This window comes from Staurois parvus, unplaced genomic scaffold (assembly GCF_062004578.1).
Source record: "Staurois parvus isolate SC_StPar_1 unplaced genomic scaffold, SC_StPar_1.0 ptg000099l, whole genome shotgun sequence".
Taxonomy (NCBI): domain Eukaryota; kingdom Metazoa; phylum Chordata; class Amphibia; order Anura; family Ranidae; genus Staurois; species Staurois parvus.
In genome coordinates this window covers 1,602,113-1,623,858 of record NW_028317895.1, presented here as the reverse complement: position 1 = coordinate 1,623,858, position 21,746 = coordinate 1,602,113, and the positions used below count along the sequence as shown (strand labels likewise).

The 21,746-nt window shown below is 43.1% G+C and overlaps 1 protein-coding gene across 2 annotated transcripts in view; it reads left to right on the top strand.

Annotated features, from left to right (window-relative positions):
• Positions 1-19,440: 19,440 nt before the first annotated feature.
• LOC149467809 (uncharacterized) overlaps positions 19,441-21,746 on the top strand; it is an 81,543-nt gene continuing 79,237 nt past the window's right edge. For both annotated transcript variants that reach the window (XM_089671163.1, XM_089671162.1), the window contains exon 1: positions 19,441-19,561. In XM_089671163.1, the coding sequence (XP_089527289.1) occupies positions 19,507-19,561 (55 nt within the window). In that variant the 5' untranslated portion in view covers positions 19,441-19,506. The remainder of the gene's footprint in view (positions 19,562-21,746) is intronic.

Genomic DNA, 21,746 nt, shown 5'->3' with positions numbered 1-21,746 from the left:
TGTGATGGGCACTGAGGTTCTTCTAATGGAGCTGCTGTGTAGAAATAATGCCTGTGAAGGAACATTGTTGAATTGCTACATATTGCACCGATTTCAGTAAAAGAGAACTTGTTTGGATAAAAGACCCCCCATTCTGGACATTTTTTATTTCATGGATATATTTTTTCTTGAGAGAAGATCCTGCATCTTGAGAAGAGTGAGATTCTGTGGTGTCTTTAGGGCCCCAGTCTTGATAAATTTAGCATCACACATTGAGTACTGGGGTGTGAGCTCCCCTTAGTGACCAAGTTTATGGAGAGTCCAGAATTCAGGATCATGGTCTTAGACAGCCCTGAGTTTTAGTGATGTATCTCCTGTTAAAAACAGCCCTAGCAGACTCAGACATGTCACTCAAATGACACTCCATAGTATTCCCCTTCTCTCTTCCCCCAGCTGATACACAATTGTTTATGGATAAAAGTAAGCAAAGCATCACAGTCGAGGCATGTGTACATCCCAGGTTGTTGCCTCAGCAGCAACAAGGTAATCTAAATTGTTTTAATAAATGGTGTTGGGTCGCAACCACACCCCTTTTCATACATGCAGCCTGAGTAGCCAGATAAAGGAGGGTAGCAAACGTGCACCCCCTTCATTCCTGTACCTTTCCCCTCCCCCTCTTGCAAGGACTCTCTTCATATTGCAGGCTTCTAGCAACAGATAACTAATAGCAGTGATTTACTGCTTTAAAGCTGCATGGGTAATCTGGATAAGATCTTCACTGATCAGGTCCAGACCACTTCATAAAGAAAGTAAAGTAATTTTTAAAATGTAAGAAAGAGTAAAAATAAGTATATAAAATCATTGTAAAAATAAAATACTATAAAATAAATAAAATATGAATATTATATATTTAAGACAAAAAAATTATGTTTATATACACACATAGTATATGCATGATTTTTTCTATACCATATAGCAAATTTGCTATTGTTTGTTCCAGAAAAAAAATCTATTTCAGAAAAAAAAAGAAAAACGCTGGTCCTCATCTTTTACATTTGAATGTGGTTGAAATTAACAGAAAAATCTTTTTTTTTTACATAATTTTCACCATTTATCATTTAAAGTATTATCTATACCCCCAAAAAATAAGATTGGCAGCAACTGTAAAACAAGCTTTCATATATCCAAAACCTGAAGAAAGCCTTGGGACCCAAGGGGGTTTGTATAGGTTGAAGGTGCTGACACTTGAATGGCTAAAAAATATCCCAAAGGTGTTACTTCAAGGATCTGTGCATTTTCAGTGTTGCTTTTTAAGTTTCATAAAAAGACTCTTCTTTTTCGACTAAACATATTCCCATTGGTACATGTCCCCCATGCCAGTGCCCTTTTTCCAACAATACTTTATGGTGGGCTTTTGTTGTTTTAGGCTGAAATATTATGCTCCTTTTTGCTCTAAAAGTAATTAACAGATTTACATTGCTTGGAATAATAAGAGACTAGTTACAGAAAGAGACAAAAACCTTGAGTCAGCTTGAGTCAGACATTAAAATTTCAGGATAATCCATAGATATCTGTGACCTTTCAAATTTCTGCATATCATTATTTACATTCCACTAGAGTTGGGTTAGCAACAGGTTGATAATGATCTGCCGTTTCATCACAGCTGCGTGATAGGTATATTGCGACCCCACAGTGCCAGTCCTCCAGCAGAAGTAGTAACCACCTCTTAGACCTCAGATCAGAGTGGCAATAAGCAGTGCAGGGCTGGGGTTAGTCACCCAGATTGCAGGATTATCCAGATAGCTGCAATCATTCACATGTATGCATATTACTATGGACATTCCTTTAGAGTGAGGTTTGACAACAGGTTGAAAGTGATCTAACCCGTTGATTGTGGCCAAGAGATGGGTAGATAACTACTCCATTGGGCCTACCCTTCATCAGTAGCGTTCACTATCACTAAGACTTCAGATCAAAGTAGCACCTGGCATTGCAGAGCAAAAGTGAATTCCTAGGCTCCTCCTTTGCTCTGATGTGTTATATGGCAGAGCCCAGAGCAGGCTTGGAAGACCTTCCCTACTCCTGACCTCTGCACTGTGCATTACCTACTATTAACCCCTACACTCTGCATTACATACTACTGACATCTGCACTCGGTATTACTAACCATTGACCCTTGTATTTTAGAGTTAGTAATGAAGTCCCTCAATCTGAAAGAATCTACTTGAGTTTTTGCTTACAAGTGTGACTGGTATTACTTGAAAATCTGTACACTGGAAAAAAATGCTAAACACCCAAATGTATAAAGAAAATCAATGTGTTTCTTGACCTCCTACCATGGGGTACTATACAGAAAAAGAAATGTCTACTTTATGTGAAACCACAAGACTCAGCATGCTTGCAGGGATTAATATTTTGCATTATCTCTCTCTCTCAGGGACTGGCATTCTTTTTTGTTTTAGGGAAGTAGTATCATGCCCACATGAGATGTTTACCTTGGACCCTTCTTTGTCTCAAAACAGTCCTGAGTGTCTTGGGTTACTTCACTTCGTACGTTGCCTTGTCTAATTGTTATCCATCATGATGACCTACTTTTACTCACGCAAGACTAACAATCAATATGCTTACGTATCTTTGTGTGCCTTAAAGATTTTTTCTGTTCTAGTCATACAACAAATACAAAATATGACAAGTCAGTTGAAGGACTTTGAAGCAGTTCTTTCTGATTGGCTTTGAGGGAACATTAGATAGAACATGCACATTAGGTTCATTTAATTTCCTCTTAAAAATGGATATGTCAGCCTTTTCTGTATATTAGCAACGTGCTGTTTTTTTTGTTTGTTTGTTTTTGTTTTTCAGTGAAACATACAGACTATTTTATATATTTTTTCTGACTGCATAGGATAATAAAAAAGATAGGTTGCTCTCAATGACTTTTGTTTTAGAGGGAAATGGTATGGGGCCCACCCATGAAATGTTTACCTTAGGCCTTTCCTTCCTCTCAAAGCAGTCCTGAGTAGCTTGGATTACTGCACTTCGTACATCTATTTTGTTATACATTATGATGACCTACTTTTATCATGCAAGACTAACAACCAATATTCTTTGCTACCTCTGTTTGTCATAGTGTGCCTTAAAGATATTTGATGTTCTAGTCATACAACAAATAAATAGTATGCCAAGTCAATTTAAGTACTTTGAAACAGTTCTTTTTTAATGTTTAATAGATCTTTATTAATATATTGAACAATAAGTCATAAGGTATCATTAAGGCCAAACACAATAGTAATATGACATAATAATTGAGCTACAATATACATGGAGTCTACAAACTGTGGTATATACAGTATATATTTGAAAATTGATCTGTCCTGACATACTGACTGATCTATTTTCTTCAGACCCTAAAATGCCAGGACAGTACAATTACCCCCCAGATGACCCCTTTTTGGAAAGTAGATAGTCCAAGGTATCTAGTAAGAGGCATGGTGAGTTTTTTAAGTTGTAATTTTTTGTCACAATTTTTTGGTAAATGAAGAAATTATATAAAATTATTTTTTTTTTTTACAATTTTGTTTTTACATTCTATCACTAAAGCAGTACAGCATCATCATATGAATGGTGTGGTGGTGATCAGGGATACTGACTGCTGACAGTATGTAAAAAAAAAAACATTTTGAATTCAATTTTAACATCTTTAAAAAAAAATGTCTTTCTTTTTTTTACTATTTTTCTTTTTACTTTCATCAGAGTAATTCACTGTCACCACCTTGCACCCCAAGTGGTGCACTAGTGAGCATGCCCAAAATGACATACAGGTACTTTGCTGTGCCTGTACACGCCATCCACGATCCATCCACAGTAAAAGTAGTGTAGGCAAGATGGCAAGTGGTTAAATAGACTTTGTCTGACCCAAGATGGCTGCCAGGGTCAAATGGGGCATGTGTATCCAACCAGATCACTGCCCCAGGTAACCAAGGAAATTTTTCAGTTTTCTTTCAACTTCCTTTGCCATCTGCATGGCTGATGTGATGGAACGCCACCTGCAGTGGAGAATGCAGACTGCACCTGCCTACAAGCTTGTTGAACTCATCTGTTAGCCAAGCATGAATTATCTTTAGTGAGGAATTACCGTTCGTTTACATTTGTACTTTTGTAAATAGAAAAAAGAGAAGTACCCACTAGACGAGCCTGTGGCAGCTACTGAAAATTCACAGTGTAGGACAGGGGTGTTCAACCTTTTGAAGAACGAGGGCCACTTAAGTGATTTAGTAACCGGTCAGGAGACACAATGAAATGAAATGGTTCAGAATTTTTTTTATTTTGCATAGCATAATAAACATTTTCCTCTTGCAGACACTGAATACCAGTGGGAGTGGAGAGAATTGGTTCCTGTATATGCCGCCCCTGCTGCCCTCCTGTCCAAGTATAAAAGAGAATGTGACAGGGAAGCCGCATGGGCCCCCTGGAGCATGGGGGGGGTCACCATTGCAACTCCTGATGCTACACCAGTGGTTGGGGGTGTATGGTAAAAACAATAGAATCCCTAGCATGGTACAATGGTAAACCTCCAGCATTGCACAATAATTAACCCTCAACATTGCATTATAATTAAACCTCAGTAGTACAGCAGTCAGTGTACCCCTTTCATTGTGAGACATACTGTACAATATAGCATATTGAGCGAAGAGGTCTTATGACATGTATGTGGCATCAAAGGAGGCACAGGAGTACTGCCACCCTATTCATGCTGTGAACTGACATCTACCAAGGGAATCCCATAGGATTAATATCCACAAGTAATGAATGTGTATATGGCCGCACACCATTAGTTTCAGCACAGTTCCATTCTCTGATCGCACACACAAGGAAGCATGGGAGTGCCTCAAATTTCAATATGCCATGTGCACTCACTAGACAAAAAAAGTTACATCCACATTATTAAGCTTGCCACAATCCCAAGTTAAAGTAATTTCATATACTTATCAAAGTCCATAGATATTCCAGTCCAATAAGGGAGCAATCACTGGAGGGGGGCTGGTGAAAGCACATTAATTGACCAGTTTCATAGGTACACTGGATGCATTAGAAACATGAATGATACTTACCCTAAATCCAGACATCCTAAATAGGCAGTAGAAAAACTCTATCTCACCCTCTCTCCCATGGCAGGCTGTAAATAGCATAGTGAAGTAATCATGCAACCAGGGGCAGACTGACCATTTGGAAACTCAGGCACTGCCCGAGGGCCCGGGGTCAGTGGGGGGCCCCATGAGATGCCCTTGGTACCTTTTTCATATGCTTTTTTGAGTTTGGGCAAGGACACAGGGGCCCCATGATCCCCTATTGCCCGGGGGCCCCATGAGTTGTCAGTCCACGCCTGCATGCAACATAGCATAATGATGTCATCGTGCATGATACATAAGCGGTCAGTGTGCCCCCTGTATACTGATGGTCAGTGTGTCCTCTGTATACTGGTGTTCATTGCGTCCACTTGTTAGCTCTGCCCTTCCCTGTCACTTTACTGGTTACCTCTACTCTTCCCCCTCATTTCCACTGGTCATCTGTGCTCTCCCCCCTCCTTCCACTGGTCACCTTGCTCTCCCCCCTCCTTCCACTGATCATCTCAGTTCTCCCTCTTCCTTCCACTGGTCACATCTGCTCTACCCCTTTACTTCCACTGGTCACCCCGCTCTCCCCCTCCTTCCAATGACCATCTCTGTTCTTCCCCCTCCTTCCACTGGTGACCTCTGCTCTCCCACCTCACTTCCTCTGGTCACCTCTACTCTCCCCCCCCCACTTCCATTGGTCATCTGTGCTCTCCCTCATCCTTCCACTGGTTACCATGCTCTCCCCCCTCCTTCCACTGATCATCGCTGTTCTCTCCCCTACTTTCCACTGGCCACATCTGCTCTCCCCCTTACCTCCACTGATCATTTCTGCTCTCCCCCCTCACTTCCACTAGTCACCTCTTTTCTCCACCCTCTTTCCACTGATCATTTCTGCTTTCCCCTCTCCTTCCACTGGTAGCCTCTGCTCTTCCACCGCTTCCAATAGTCACTTCTGCTCTCCCTCTCCTCCCAGTTGTCATTTCTGCTTTCCTTCTCCTTCCTCCAGAGGTTCACCTCTGCTCTCCCCCTTGCTTCCACTGGTAACCTCTGCTCTGCATCCTCTTTCCACTGTTCACTCCTGCTCTCCCCCTCACTTCCACTGGTCACCCCTAGTTTCCATTCTCACTTCCACTAGTCACCTCTGGTCTCCCCTCTCCTTCCACTGGTCGCTCTGCTCTCCCTCTCAGTTTCACTGGTCAGCTCTGCTTTCCCCCTCCTTCCAGTGGTAATCTTTTCTCTCGCCCCTCCTTCTACTGATCATCACTGCTCTTCCCCCTCAGTTCCACTGGTCACCTGTATTCTCCCCTCATCATTCCCACTGGTCACCTCTGCTCTCCTCTAACTCCTGACCCCTCTCCCCCTTGAACTACCATTTATTGATCATCTGTGTATTGTTTCTCACTGTGTCCTGTTACTGCATTCAGGAAAAGGAATTCATGTGGTAACTGGCAGTATATTGCTTTGGGGAAGATCCTGCAGAAATTGTCAGCTCAGGAATCTGCAGGGCAGGTTTATAGCAGCACGCACTTGTGCTGTGTAATGTACTTGGCAGGCAGGAGGTGGCACTACAGAGGTGGCTGGCAAAAAAAAAGAAAAAAAAAACCCCAAGGTTACAGAGATGGAAGTGCTATATGGGCATTTGAAATATTATTTGGGGGTTATTTAGCATACACAAGCACCCCCCTAGTGCCACCCCATATCTTAGTTAAAGGAGAGCACAGTACATGTGTTTCTGCCTTGCTTTCTAAGTTTAATGTTTAAAAGTATAAACAAAAATACATCAAGACATACTGATTATGACTTTCAAAATAGCGATGGCACCTGCAGAAAGGAGAACTCCACCAAATTCTTTTTACCAGTACTAATATATAGAATATTGACACAGGGATACTGGGTGCAAGACCAAACATATTATAAAACTGAACAAGGATAACATGTTCAAAGTGTGAGTAACATTTATTAGGTGAAGAAAAATCATTGAATATGTGTTGCTCACTTGCTTTGGAGTTTAAAGTGTCTCTAAGCCCAAACCTAAAAATGTAATATATTGCAGATTATTAGTGCTTGGTGTGACAGCCCCATATGTTTTTTTTTTTTGCATTTTCTAGGTTGTCACCCTAGGCTGTTCTCCTGATATGGACTCCAAACATATCTGGTCTCTTCATCTCCATTGTATGAGGGTAGGGAAATTGATGGTTTACAGAAGATAGCTAAGAAGATATTCTTTGGTGCAGCTCACAGGAAGTATTCACTGCATTTCTGATAAGATCAACAGGTATTTTCTGTATTTGCTGAAAATGCTGTTAGTTTGAAAAAAGGGAAACATGCTGTTACGGATATCTAAGGACTTTAAACTGCATAATATACTGTAGCATTTTTGTTCTTGGGCTTATTCTTTAATGTGAGCTAGATTATATCACTCTTCTGTAGTCATACTGCATTAGAGTTCCCTCTAGCTCAGTCTAGTAACATTATTACTGGGATGTACCGTATATTCACTTAGCTGCTACAATAGCAATGAGCTATAATTTGATACATTAGTACTTTGGTTTTCAGCTTGTATTTTTGCTAAGTTGATTTTAATTTTTATTTAAATGTGTTTGTAGGTTGTTAACCTCCCTAGTGGTCTGATTATGTCAGTATTTCTGTGCTCAAAGCAGTACAATGTTTTCAATTGAAATATGTTGTTTTTTATTGTAGGCCTGTAATTCTTAGGAATAACTCGCTGAAATCTGTCCAAACAAGAATCTAGTAAACATCCTGGGTATGATAAAATTTGAAACAGGAAATCATAAATTATAATATAATAAATAATCATAAAAAATAATAATATAACAATAATAAAAAATGTAATTCAATAATATAATCAAACCAAAAACACTGAAATTTGAAATAGAGTGCCAAGTTCGCACATCACTGAGCTTAGTCGCAAAATCGTTTTCAGTGTCTGATGACAAATTTCCCCACGAATCATTATCACTCAATTCTGCAAGTGGTTCTAATTTACTATCACTTTTGACCTAAAGGGACCCTTTTTGGACGCCATGGACGTTTCTCAGTTTCCTGGCAGAAACAACAGTAAAAATGCAGGCAGGGCACAGGACAAAGCACTAGGGACAAAATGTATGTGAAATGCTTTGATACAGTAATGTAATACCATCAGAATTTAGTGTATTGAGTGAATGTGAAATTTTTACATTTTTGAATTTCCCACTGGTTCCGTCCCCCGTATGTCCTGACGCTCGCAGGGAACAGAACCCGGAAGACGGATGCTGGCATCGGCCGGAGGGCATGGCCAGGGAGACTGCAGGGGGGACATTGTGGGAGCGCAGGACAAGGTAAGTGTTAGAGGGATCCCAGAGCAACGCTGCAGTGTAATCCCAAGTGTAGCTCGGGGATACCGCTTCTGGTACTGAAAGTTAACCCCAAGCTACACTCGGGAATAACACCGGGGGGTTAAAATGCATTATCAGTATCGTCAGACTTTATCTGCTTCTATGCCTAAACTTTAAGGCGGGGTGGGGGGGGAAGAAAGGTGAAGAAGAGAGATAGATAACACAAACAGTAGCAAATCAGACAAATACAATCTTGTTACAACCTCAAGCGGAAATACCAAAAATGAACCAAAGACTATACTGTAAGGCGTTGCGCCTCCACCCATCCAGCCCATATATTATGAAATTTATTTGGATAATTTCGACTCAAATGTAAGTTTATACAAGGGAAGTGCACCGTTGATTGCCGACTTCCAACCCGAAACCATGGGCGGGGTAGACAGCTTCCATCTCAATAAAATTTCCCTTCTAGCGTAATAGAGAGAATAAAAGACAAACAGTTTGCTATGCTTACTTGCTTCCACAAGGTCAATGAGGCTTAACAACGTAATCAGTGGATCCATGGCAATGGACAGTTTACCCACTGCGTTAATAGTATCTAACACCCCGGTCCAAAAAGAACATAGTTTCGAACATTCCCAAAACATATGGTAAAACGTGCCCTCCGCCATATCACAACGAGGACATGTTGCCGATCTACCAGGATATATTGTATAAATTGGTCCCTGGCTGAGATCATGGTAGGGAGGCACCATAAAAGACAATCCTTCCAATCATCCTCCGACAGGGACGGATGGTCTACGTGCCATCTACTATAAAGCGACTGCATTCTAGGGGTAGATAGGGGTAGCAACAAGGAATGAAGAGAGGATAAAGGTTTAGGCAAGTCCTCCTGCAACAACAAGATTTCTAGAGGGTCAGTCTGTATGTTCTGGGGAGAAGGAAATTTGGCGGCCACCGCATGTCGCAATTGTAAGACCCGAAAAAAAACATCCGGTTTGGAAAGCCATGCCAGATGTGTTTGAGTTCTTTGAAGGAGAGCAGGATACCACGAGGCATAACATGGCAGAATGTTTTGATTCCGTATCCAGACGTCAATCATTATTATTAACCTTTATATCTATGTGAACTACAAATCCCCTCCCCCTATGGAGGAGAGGAGAGGGAAGGTGAGGAGAGGAGAGGAGGCGAGGCTACTCCTCCATGGAGTATAGCAAGTGAATGTTGTCACTAAGATAGTAAGGGGTAGATTTACTAAAACTGGTGTACTTAAAATCTGGTGCAGCTGTACATGGTAGCCAATCAGCTTCTAACATCGGCTTCTTCAGTTAGGCTTTGACATTAAAACCTTGAAGCTGACTGGCTTCTATGGAGAATTGCACCAGATTTTGCATTCACCAGCTTTAGTAAATAACCCCATAGACTCTTATTAGAGAGAGTAGACCCCAAAGCAAACTGAGGTCACTCTGTTTTTGAGGGTGTCAGCCTGTTGCACATCCACCATTTGTTCTCTGAATATATCAAACTAATAATAGCTCAAGGCACAATTGTTGCAACCAATTCCAAATATAACTTATCAAACTAACATGTACCAAGGGTTTGCCATCAGTGAATCCGAATCCATTTGAGACATATAGAAGCAATGTGATAATGCGTTCACGACAAAAGCATTGTTACTATAAATATGTATCCCTGTTTTTGGACATGTTTCCAAAACACAGGCAATCACTGCCATTTCTGCATACTGAGAGGAGTCAATCTAACAGGAATGTATCATTTACCTGGTCTGGAAACACAGCAGCAAACCCAGTGTAAGCCTTACCTTGATCATGGTAAGAAGACCTATCACAGTAAAAATTCATTTGACACCACGGTATCAGAGATAGGATTAGAGGAATGGGCAACCAGGAATGGACATAAGGGGACAGGAAAGCTGCTAACAGCAACAGCAGTTTCTCTAGGGATATGATCTAGGGTGTATTGGGGCTGTAGAAGTTTACTCCACGTAATTTTGTTACGTACGGTATGTAAAATGCTGCAATGCCCAAGGTCACCAGCACATTTCTTTCACGAGAAGTATATTTCCTATTCTCAGGGGTTTAAACCCCCAAATCATATACAGGGCAACTCATGCACACTGCAGCTCAAAGAATCTCTTCCTACAAGTGTTCAAGCTTTCTTGAGCTTTTATTTTTCTCTGCCTGTAAACTCCCCTCCATGTTAGCCTATGTGTCCATGCTCACTATAGGTGTTTTCTGGAGTTTCCAGGTATATGAGTTTACAGGCAGAAGAAAAAAGCCCTCCAAAGTGGTGTTTTTAAGCAGAGCTCTTAAGAAGAAAAGATGCATAAGCGCACAAAAACGTACATAAATGCACAATAAAAATGCTTGAACAAGCACATTTTTAGCATAGCCTTCTTCTAGCCTTCATATCTGACGTTTTTAGGTTTTCCAGTGTGTATGAAGCCATACTCTACCAAGACCAAAAATGACCTTGATGTAGACCTTGACACATGTAGTACTACCCCATTAGGGGTAGCTGTGTTTTTTGGGTCCCCCTACAGCTCTGCACAGCCAGGCAACACACATTTTATTCCACACCTGCTCACTGGAGTCAGTAAACAGTCCTTGAGCTTGGTTTTGATGTTTTATTAAAGGGTTTTAAAATTGCATGGGGTTGAGGGAGAGGAACGTCCAACTATGTAAAAGTCCATGGACAAAAAGGTTTCTTCTTGAAGAGCTCTCCAGTACTCCTGGTGTACCATTTCATACCCCAAATGCTAGTTGGATTTTCCACCTGACTGCCCTCTCCCCTTATCTGGCCCAGAGAGTGTAGTATTACTCACTCTGTCTCATCCTATGAGCATTGTGGGTTGGTGACTACCTTCAGGCTTTACACTGGGCTGGCTCCTTCCCTGCTCCACAGGCTGCCCTGTCTCTGGGGATGGTGAGGCAAAGAGATCCTCCTTCCAGCTCTTGCCTGCAGGTAGGTCTGTCAGGAAAGGCTTGCCCATAGTACAGGTGAAGACTCGCGGCACACAAATATGCGCATGCACAGAACAATGACGGGACAGACAGATGTGCATATACTTGAGCATAGGCGTGCACATGCGCACTCGTGCATCCAGGCGCACGCCTGTCGCTAATGATGGTGCCAAAAGTACAATTTAAACTGGCTGCAGTTAATGTCTCATTGTCATTTGGTCTTTAAACTCTGCATGTGTATCCTGATCCTTGTGCTTGACTCCTGATACTGCCAGCTTGTTCCTGACCTCCGCTTGTCTGCTACCTGCCCTGACCTCTGCCTTGTCTTGGATTACTCTTCTGTCTCCTACTCTTGTCCGATTGATCCCCTGCTGCTGACTTGGCTTGTGACTCGACTACGCTACCTCCTGCCGTCTTATGCCTGATCTGCCCGACTGCTACCAACTCGGCTCATCTGACCTCGCATCCTCTACCTTGCTCCCCAGCAATCCATCCATCCAGCACGGCTGCACCCGGATCCTGCTCTCTGCCATCAATCTGCCCTGCTGCTTCATCTGCCTGCCAGCTACTGCTGGAACACCCACTACTGGACTGATCACAGGCACTCATACCTCACCGTGCTCCTGTGGCCACTGTCCCACTATCAGTAGCCCTCGAGCTGGAGCTATACGGGAGGCCTGCCTCTTCATGTCAGGCTCACCATCCAGGTATGTGACAAGGTCACTCTCCTGGGCCCCCTCCCAGGCTCCACACTCCAGTCTTCACCCCATCTTCCACCTGACATTGCTTCCCTTCTGATCAGGCTCTCTCATACTTAAAGGCTGTCTTGGCCCCATGCCAAATCTCTTGCTTGGGGATTGGCCAAGATCCCTTAAGTATGCAGATCAGCCCCTCTTCACCCCCACCCACTGCCTTCTAGAAACTTCTCACACTTCTACAGCAGGGGGAGATATCAGGGAACTGACCTGCAGATCCTCAGCCCTAACCTGCTACTCAGCAGCTGACTAAAAACCCATCTAGCTCCCCCAGCTAAACTTAAGGGGTGCTACACAGAGGCAAATTAAGTTTGTAAACATTTCCACCTATGTTTATCAGTCATTTTTTCTTTAGTGGTTATGTTGACCCCAGAAAAGTCAGTAAAGTTTTCATCAAGTGGCATTTTTTTGGGTTCCGTTTAAATCCAGCTCACTCTCCCCAGTAAGTACAATAGTTCTTTCAGCAGAAACAAGATGTCCTTCTGCTTCTATTGATAGGTGAAGGTCATCAGCATACTGCAAGATGGTTGCCATGTGTTTGTGGAAGATGGTGGGGCTATTGTGCAATCCATGCCTCTTGAACTCCACTACAAAAATGATGGAGACTGAAACTCCCTAAGCTGAGGCATTGTGATATGGATTTTGTTTGGTCTGGAGACCCAGAGAGTAATTAGTTACAATTGAAAAATTGGGCCGCACGATCTCACATGCTGCTTGCATTGTTTCTCTTCCTCTTTTTGCTCTAAAGGAATTTTTTGTTGTAATACCCTGTACAGACTAGGAGCCTGGGGGGGGGGGGGCTCATTTTCTTGCCTAAAATCACTGTCCATATGTGAAACAAATTTCATCATTTTGGAACCCTCAGGTTCCAATGGGCAATGTTAATTTATATAATAAAAACAACTTGTCTGCATGCCATTGTACTAACACCCTCCTCTTCTGTGTATAGCTCCCAAAAGCACTATGATGAATTGCTTCCTCAATCCTTAAGACATTTAATAATTCATCCGTTACATCTTGTTTACTTATGGGCTCTGTGAGCACATAAAATGGTATACTAGCCCTCAGGGAATTAGCTATGCTGGTAACAATCACATCAAAGACACTGCTATTTAGACTTCAGTTTCTATGTACTGTCTCAAATCGATCAATTCTGATCATGGTCTTTACAGGATCATTAGTTATGCTATTGTGCCTCAGTTCTTTGCTGATAGTGCAAATATCTGTGATGAACAGCAGACTGGATTAGAGATGATCTTGGGCATGTTTGGATCCTAGTTCTAACCTACCTGAGGGAGCCCACCAGGAAACTGTCACTGTAATGAGCCAATCATAAGTAGCTGCGGCTTTCCTCACCGCGCAGCCACACGTATATGCACCCTTTGTTTTATGTGCGGTATCAGTGTGAACATTATAGCGAGAGCAATAACTCTATCTCTAGACCTCTTTTGTAGCTCTAAGCTGGTAACCTGTGAAAATGTTTGAAGCGTTGCCTATGGAGATTTTTAAGTATTGTAGTTTGTTGCCATTCCATGAGCGTGCACAATTTTAAAGCATGACATGTTAGGTATCTGTTTACTTGGCATAACATCATCTTTTATATTTTACCAAGTATATTGAGTTACATATTGTGTTTTTTGCATTAAAATTCATTAAAGTGTATTTTTTCTGCAAAAATTGCGTTTGAAAAACCACTGCTCAAATACAGTGTGACTTCAAAAATTGCAAAATCAGCCAGTTTATTCTCTAGGGCCTCTGCTTAAATAAAACAAAAGAAAAAAAAAAAAATATATATATATATATATATACATACACACACCATATTTTTCACTCCGTAAGACGCATTTTTTTCCCCCAAAAAAAGGGGGGGAAATGTCAATGTGTCTTATGGAGCGAATATGGAGCGGCTGGTTCGGTATTCCAACCGCAGCCGTGTCAGAATACCAGTCGACCGCTCGTCTCTTCTCTGCAGCAGGACCTTACCTGTTCCTCGGTCCAGCGCTGAGAAGGCTTCCCGAGTTGGCATCTTTAGTGTGGGCTCTCGGCTGTGACAGCCGGGTGCCCAGTGCGAATGCGCAAGAAGCGCTACACTTTGTGATTAGTACGGCTCTTCTTTGACACATGACAAGTCCCAGAAGACGCCGCTTCTCGCACATGCACACTGGGCACCCTGCCGACACTAAAGGGATGACAACTCCACGGAAGTGGGAGCGGGTAACTGTCAAATTCTGGTACCCGCTCCCCCTCCCTCCCCAAAGGTCCACAGTCCCTTAGTCATCCCCTGTACTGTCTGCAGTCTTTGGTCATCCCCCTGCACTGTCCGCAGTCTCGGGTCATCCCCTGTCCTGTCCGCAGTCTCTGGTCATCCCCTGCACTGTCCGCAGTCTTTGGTCATCCCCTGTACTGTCTGCAGTCTCTGGTCATCCCCTGCACTGTTCTCAGTCTCTGGTCATCCCCTGCACTGTCCGCAGTCTCTGGTCATCCCCTGCACTGTCCGCAGTCTCTGGTCATCCCCTGCACTGTCCGCAGTCTCTGGTCATCCCCTGCACTGTCCGCAGTCTCTGGTCATTTCCTGCACCGTGTCCGCAGTCTCTGGTCATCTCCTGTACTGTCCGCAGTCTCTGGTCATCCCCTGCACTGTCTGCAGTCTTTGGTCATCCCCTGTACTGTCTGCAGTCTCTGGTCATCCCCTGCACTGTTCGCAGTCTCTGGTCATCCCCTGCACTGTCCGCAGTCTCTGGTCATCCCCTGTACTGTCTGCAGCCTTTGGTCATCCCCCTGTACTGTCCACAGTCTCTGGTCATCCCCTGTCCTGTGCGCAGTCTCTGGTCATCCCCTGCACTGTCCGCAGTCTTTGGTCATCCCCTGTACTGTCCGCAGTCTCTGGTAATCCCCTGCACTGTCCGCAGTCTCTGGTCATCCCCTGCACTGTGTGCAGTCTCTGGTCATCCCCTGTCCTGTCCGCAGTCTCTGGTCATCCCCTGCACTGTCTGCAGTCTTTGGTCATCCCCTGTACTGTCTGCAGTCTCTGGTCATCCCCTGCACTGTTCACAGTCTCTGGTCATCCCCTGCACTGTCCGCAGTCTCTGGTCATCCCCTGTACTGTCTGCAGTCTTTGGTCATCCCCCTGTACTGTCCGCAGTCTCTGGTCATCCCCTGCACTGTCTGCAGTCTCTGGTCATCCCCTGCACTGTCCGCATTCTCTTGGTCATCCCCTGTACTGTCCGCAGTCTCTGGTCATCTCCTGTACTGTCCGCAGTCTCTGGTCATCCCCTGTACTATGTCCGCAGTCTCTTGGTCATTCCCTATACTGTCTGCAGTCTCTTGGTCACCCCTCATACTGTCCTCAGTCTCTGGTCATCTTCTGTACTGTGTCTGCAGTCTCTGGTCATCTCCTGTACTATGTCCTCAGTCTCTGGTCATCTCCTGTACTATGTCCTCAGTCTCTGGTCATCTTCTGTACTGTGTCTGCAGTCTCTGGTCATCTCCTGTACTATGTCTGCAGTCTCTGGTCAGCCCCTGTACTGTGTCCGCAGTCTCTGGTCATCTCCTGTACTATGTCTGCAGTCCATTGGTTCAGAATATTTTTTTTCTTGTTTTCCGCCTCTAAAACCTAGGTGCATTTTATGGTCAGGTGTGTCTTACGGTCAGCTGCATCTTATGGAGCGAAAAATACGGTATATTATCTCACAGAAGTGAGTACACCCCTCACATTTTTGTAAATATTTTATTATATCTTTTCATGTGACAACACTGAAGAAATGACACTTTGCTACAATGTAAAGTAGTGAGTGTACAGCTTGTATAACAGTGTAAATTTACTGTCCTCTCAAAATAACTCAACACACAGCCATTAATATCTAAACTGCTAGCAACAAAAGTGAGCACACCCCTAAGTGAAAATGTCCAAATTGGGCTGAAAGTGTCAATATTTTGTGTGGCCACCATTATTTTCCACCACTGCCTTAACCCTCTTGGGCATGGAGTTCACCAGAGCTTCACAGGTTGCCACTGGAGTCCTCTTCCATTCCTCCATGACGACATCTCGGAGCTGGTGGATGTTAGAGACTTTGCGCTCCTCCATCTTCCATTTGAGGGTCCATTAGGGTTTAGGTCTGGAGACATGCTTGGCCAGTCCATCACCTTTACCCTCAGCTTCTTTAGCAAGGCAATGGTCATCTTGGAGGTGTGTTTGGGGTCGTTATCATGTTGGAATACTGCCCTGCGGCCCAGTCTATGAAGGGAGGGGATCATGCTCTGCTTCAGTATGTCACAGTACATGTTGGCATTCATGGTTCCCTCAATGAACTATAGCTCCCCAGTGCCAGCAGTACTCATGCAGCCTAGACCATGACACTCCCACCAACATACTTGACTGTAGGCAAGACACACTTGTCTTTGTAGTCCTCACCTGGTTGCCGCCACACATGCTTGACACCATCTGAACCAAATCAGTTTATCTTGGTCTCATCAGACCATAGGACATGGTTCCAGTAATCCATGTCCTTAGTCTGCTTGTCTTCAGCAAACTGTTTGCGGGTTTTTTTGTACATCATCTTTAGAAGAGGCTTCCTTCTGGGACAACAGCCATGCAGACCAATTTGATGCAGCGTGCAGCCCAAGCACGCACACTCAACTTCTTTGGTCGACCATGGCGAGGGCTGTTCTGAGTTGAACCTGTCCTGTTAAACTGCTGTATGGTCTTGGCCACCGTGCTGCAGCTCAGTTTCAGGGTCTTGGAAATTTTCTTATAGCCTAGGCCATCTTTATGTAGAGCAACAATTAATTTCAGATCCTCAGATAGTTCTTTGCCATGAGGTGCCATATTGAACTTCCAGTGACCAGTATGAGAGAGTGAGCGTGATAACACCAAATGTAACACACCTGCTCCCCATTCACACCTGAGAACACCAGGGAGGGAAAATGGCTAATTGGGCCCAATTTAGACATTTTCACTTAGGGTTGTACTCACTTTTGTTGCCAGCAGTTTAGAAATTAATGGCTTAGTGTTGAGTTATTTTGAGGGGACAGCAAATCTACACTGTTATACAAGCTGTACACTCACTACTTTACATTGTAGCAAAGTTTCATTTCTTCAGTGTCGTCATATGAAAAGATATAATAAAATATTTACAAAAATGTGAGGGGTGTACTCACTTCTGTGAGATACTGTGTGTGTATATATATATATATATATATATATATATATATATATATTGCTCAAAAAAAATTAAAGGAACACTTTGAAAACACATCAGATCTCAATGGGGAAAAATATATTACTGGATATCTATACTGATATAGACTGGGTAATGTGTTAGGAACGTAATGATGCCCCATCCTTTGATGGAAATGAAAATTATCAACCTACAGAGGACTGAATTCAAAAAAACCCTGAAAATCAAAGTGAACAAATAATGCAGCAGGCTAGTCCATTTTGCTAAAATTTCATTGCAGCAACTCAAAATATTACTCAGTAGTTTGTATGGCCCCCACCTGCTTGTATGCATGCCTGACAATTTTGGGGCATGCTCCTAATGAGACAACGGATGGTGTCCTGGGGTATTTTCTCCCAAATCTGGACCAGGGCATCACTGATCTCCTGGACAGTCTGAGGTGCAACCTGACGGCGTCAGATGGACCGAAACATGATATCCCAGAGGTGTTCTATAGGATTTAGGTCAGGCGAGCGTGGGGGCCATTCAATAGTATTAATTCCTTCATCCTCCAAGAACTGCCTTCATACTCTCACCACATGAGGCCAGGCATTGTCATACACCAGGAGGAAGCCAGGGCCTACTGCACCAGCAAAGGGTCTGACAATGGGTCCAAGGATTTCATCCCGATACCTAGTGGCAGTCAGGGTGCAATTGACTAGCCTGGAGAGGTCTGTGCATCCCTCCATGGATATGCCTCCCCAGACTATCACTGACCCACCATCAAAACTGTCATGTTACAATGTTACAGGCAGGATAATGTTCTCTACAGCTTCTCCAGACACTTTCACGTCTGTCACATATGCGCAGAGTGAACCTGCTCTCATCTATGAAAGCACAGAGCACCAGTGGTGCACCTACCATTCTGGTGTTCAATAGCAAATGCCAATCGAGCTCTATGGTGTCGGGTAGTGAGCACAGGGCCCAACAGAGGATGTCGGGCCCTCAGGCCACCCTTATGAAGTCTGTTTCTGATTGGTCAGAGACATTCACACCAGTGGCCTGCTGGAGGTAATGTTGTAGGACTCTGGTAGTGTTCACTTTGTTCCTCTTTGCACAAAGGAGCAGATACCGGTCTTGCTGAAGGGTTAAGGACCTTATATGGCCCTGTCCAGCTCTCCTAGAGTAACTACCTGTCTCCTGCAATCTCCTCCATGCTCTTGACTATGCTGGAGACACAGCAAATCTTCTGTCAATAGCACGTATTGATGTGCCATGCTGCTGGAGTTGGACTGCCTGTGCAACCTCTGTAGCGTCCAGGTATCGCCTCATGCTACCAGTAGTGACACTGATCCTATCCAAATGCAAAACTAGTGAAAAACAGTCAGAAAAGATGAGTAGGTAAAAAAATGTCAGTGGCCTTTACCTTTAAAACCAATCCTGTTTTGGGGGTCATTGTTGCCCATCAAGTGCACTTTCCAATCATGTAACTGCTGTGATAGCCAAACATGATCACACCCCCCCCCCCCCCATGCCTCCCGGCATCTAAAACCCCTTAAATGGCCGGGAAGCACCGGTGCCAAGGGGTTAACACTTGGCTCCCAACTGATTGACTGACTTCAATGGAGTTCAAATTCATCACTGTGAACTCGCCTTGAACCAAAACCAGGTACATTTGGCTCATTTCTAGCTCTTACTATAAAAGCAGGCCAGCTGTTGGTGTTTGTCCCCCAGGATGAATCTTCCCAGTCTTTCCCTGAGTTTATTTCAATGGCACTAAAAATTATCAAGAGTATTTTTTCCACACAAGATCTGTTGCATGGGTCTGTCTGATGCATTCTGCACCCATAAACATATTGGTAATTTCCCAAATGCAGTTGATAATAATCTCATGTCTGTGGGAACTATAGAAATGTGAAAATCACTAATTGGGAGAATTAAGGACATGGTGTTCATGGTGACTAACTGGAATGTGCACTCAGTACCCGATAGAAAAATGTAGCAAACATGGGTTGTGCTCTGAGCTCTTGCCAACAGCAACAAATTGCGTCATGATCTATGTGCAGCAACACAAGACTGTGATACTGATCACTGTGTACCTAAAGTATAAAAAAGACAAACCACAATCACACTTATCTTTACCATCAGAAAACATCACTCTGAGTTGCAAGCTGAAAGGCCACACCATGAAGACTGGTGTTTACTATTTGCTGTTTGCCATAAACTTTTTCTTTGAGTCTGGTAAGCAAGTATAATATTTCAAACTATTATAAATACTGTATTAGCAAAAACATGGTATAATAAAAGATAGGATGTTTTATAATGTTGGATGAATGTGTTGTAACTTTTTTCCCCATAACTATGTAACTGTGATGTGGTGTATAAATGAGCAAGCTATGGAAAAACTGTACCTTTATATCATTTATGACCTTTGGTCACCAAAGTATTTTCTTTGTATTTGTATTTGCATTATATTTTCAAATTTTATTTTATATTTTTGTGATTATTTTCACACTTTATTAACAGTTTGATTAACCTTTCAAACTTATATGAACTATAATAATGTGAGGCCTTTTTTTGCATTATAATATATTATTTTTTCTTCTACAAGAGCTGTTGTAAGAAGCTCCGAACACACAGTAGCTCCTACTGTTTAGACAGAAAATGCCTCCAGGCATGTGTCTCACTTCTCAGGAAAGTTTAATTGCATAAAGCTGCCTTATCCACCATATAAAGTACTTAGGGAACAAGACCGTACAAAACAGTACTTAGAAGAGCCAGAATTACACTTTGTACTTACGTATTAGTCTACTTAACACTGCCCAAGGGGTCAATTTGGACCATGTGTATACAGAAGATTTCACTACTGAATCATATTTAAGTCTGGTGCTTTACCTTTAATTTTAAATTGTTTATGTGCATTAGGTAGCAAAATATGTGTGTTTGATGGACAGCCATTAAAGATTATGCAAAGAGACGGTTGCTTTCCAACCCCTTCCAATACAGCATACAAGGCAAATTCTGATGAATTTTGGGAAACCTGTTCAGATGTTTGTCTAATGACAGAAAATGTAACTGGATCACATATGAGCAATCTAATAAAAAATTGCAAAGTTTAATGATTTGGGGGTTTATTAACTAAAGGCAAATAGCCTATGCACTTTGCAAATGCAGTTGTACTTAACGTAAGGCAATGAAAAGTGCACTGACTAAAATATTAATTGTGCTATACTCTGCACTATTCTGCTCTATACTCATAGGGGTTGATTTACTAAAGGCAAATAGACTGTGCACTTTACAAGTACGGTTGCACTAATTTTCCCCAGAGCTTAGTGAATGTGGTAAAGCTTTACTCTGTAAAGAATACCCAGTAAGGTGCAAGAAAAAAAAAATCTGCATTTTACTTGCACATGATTGGATCATGGAAACCAGAAAACTAACAGAACTTCACCGCATTCACTAAGCTCTGGGGAAAATGAGCACAACTGCTCTTGCAAAGTGCACAGTCTATTTGCCTTTAGTAAATCAACCCCTAGGAGTTTAACACAGTACACTGCAGAGTATAGTGTCATTCATATTTTAGTCAGTGCACTTTCCATTGCCTTTGAGATTATTCACTTATGCCCAAAACATGTTTGTTTGTTTTTTCTGGGCTTTATAGGCATTTTGAGCTGCAAAGTGCAGAGGCTCATAGCAACCATTCAGAAGGTTTTTTTTTAATTGTAATCATTGCAGCACACTGAAGTCTGGTTGACTATACTGCCTGATTCAATCAGCATAAGGCATGGTCATAGCATCAGGGGTCACAAAATGCTCCAGGGGGACTGTGCTGTCTCCTTGTCACTATGACGGGCAAAGCAGAATCCAGAGCAAAGAGGAAGCTGAGCTCTGAGCGTTTGGCACCATTTTCAAGTTTTGCTGGACGGGAAAATGTCAGTGCTGACAACCAGGCGGGGATCAACACTGAGCTGTCACCAGGCTGAGCAAGGGAGGATGAGAGAACTGTCCAGGAGCTGGTACTGCTGTCATTGGGGAAGTAAAAAGATACTGGTCAGATCTGTGCATAGAACAGAAACACACCACCCCTCCCCACAACTCCTGCTGACACTACACAAAAAATTCTCACAAAATCCCGCAACACCTCCTGAGGGGCTTCCAAGGGACTGTGGGCTCCAGAGGCTTCAGATGTTACTGTGACTGTTTGAGCAGGATGAGTAGAGGGGAAGCTGGATGGGGAATCTGTCATTATCAGCATGGGGGGGAGGGAGATAATATAACATTACCAAGATGGTGAAAGGGGGGGGGGGAATCAGTAATTCCCTAGTGGGCCATGTGTCATTACTAGAAGGACACCTGAAGGTGAGGGGTCATCTGTCATTACCTGATGGGGAAGGGGGGTCATCTATCATTACCTGGTGGGTGAGGG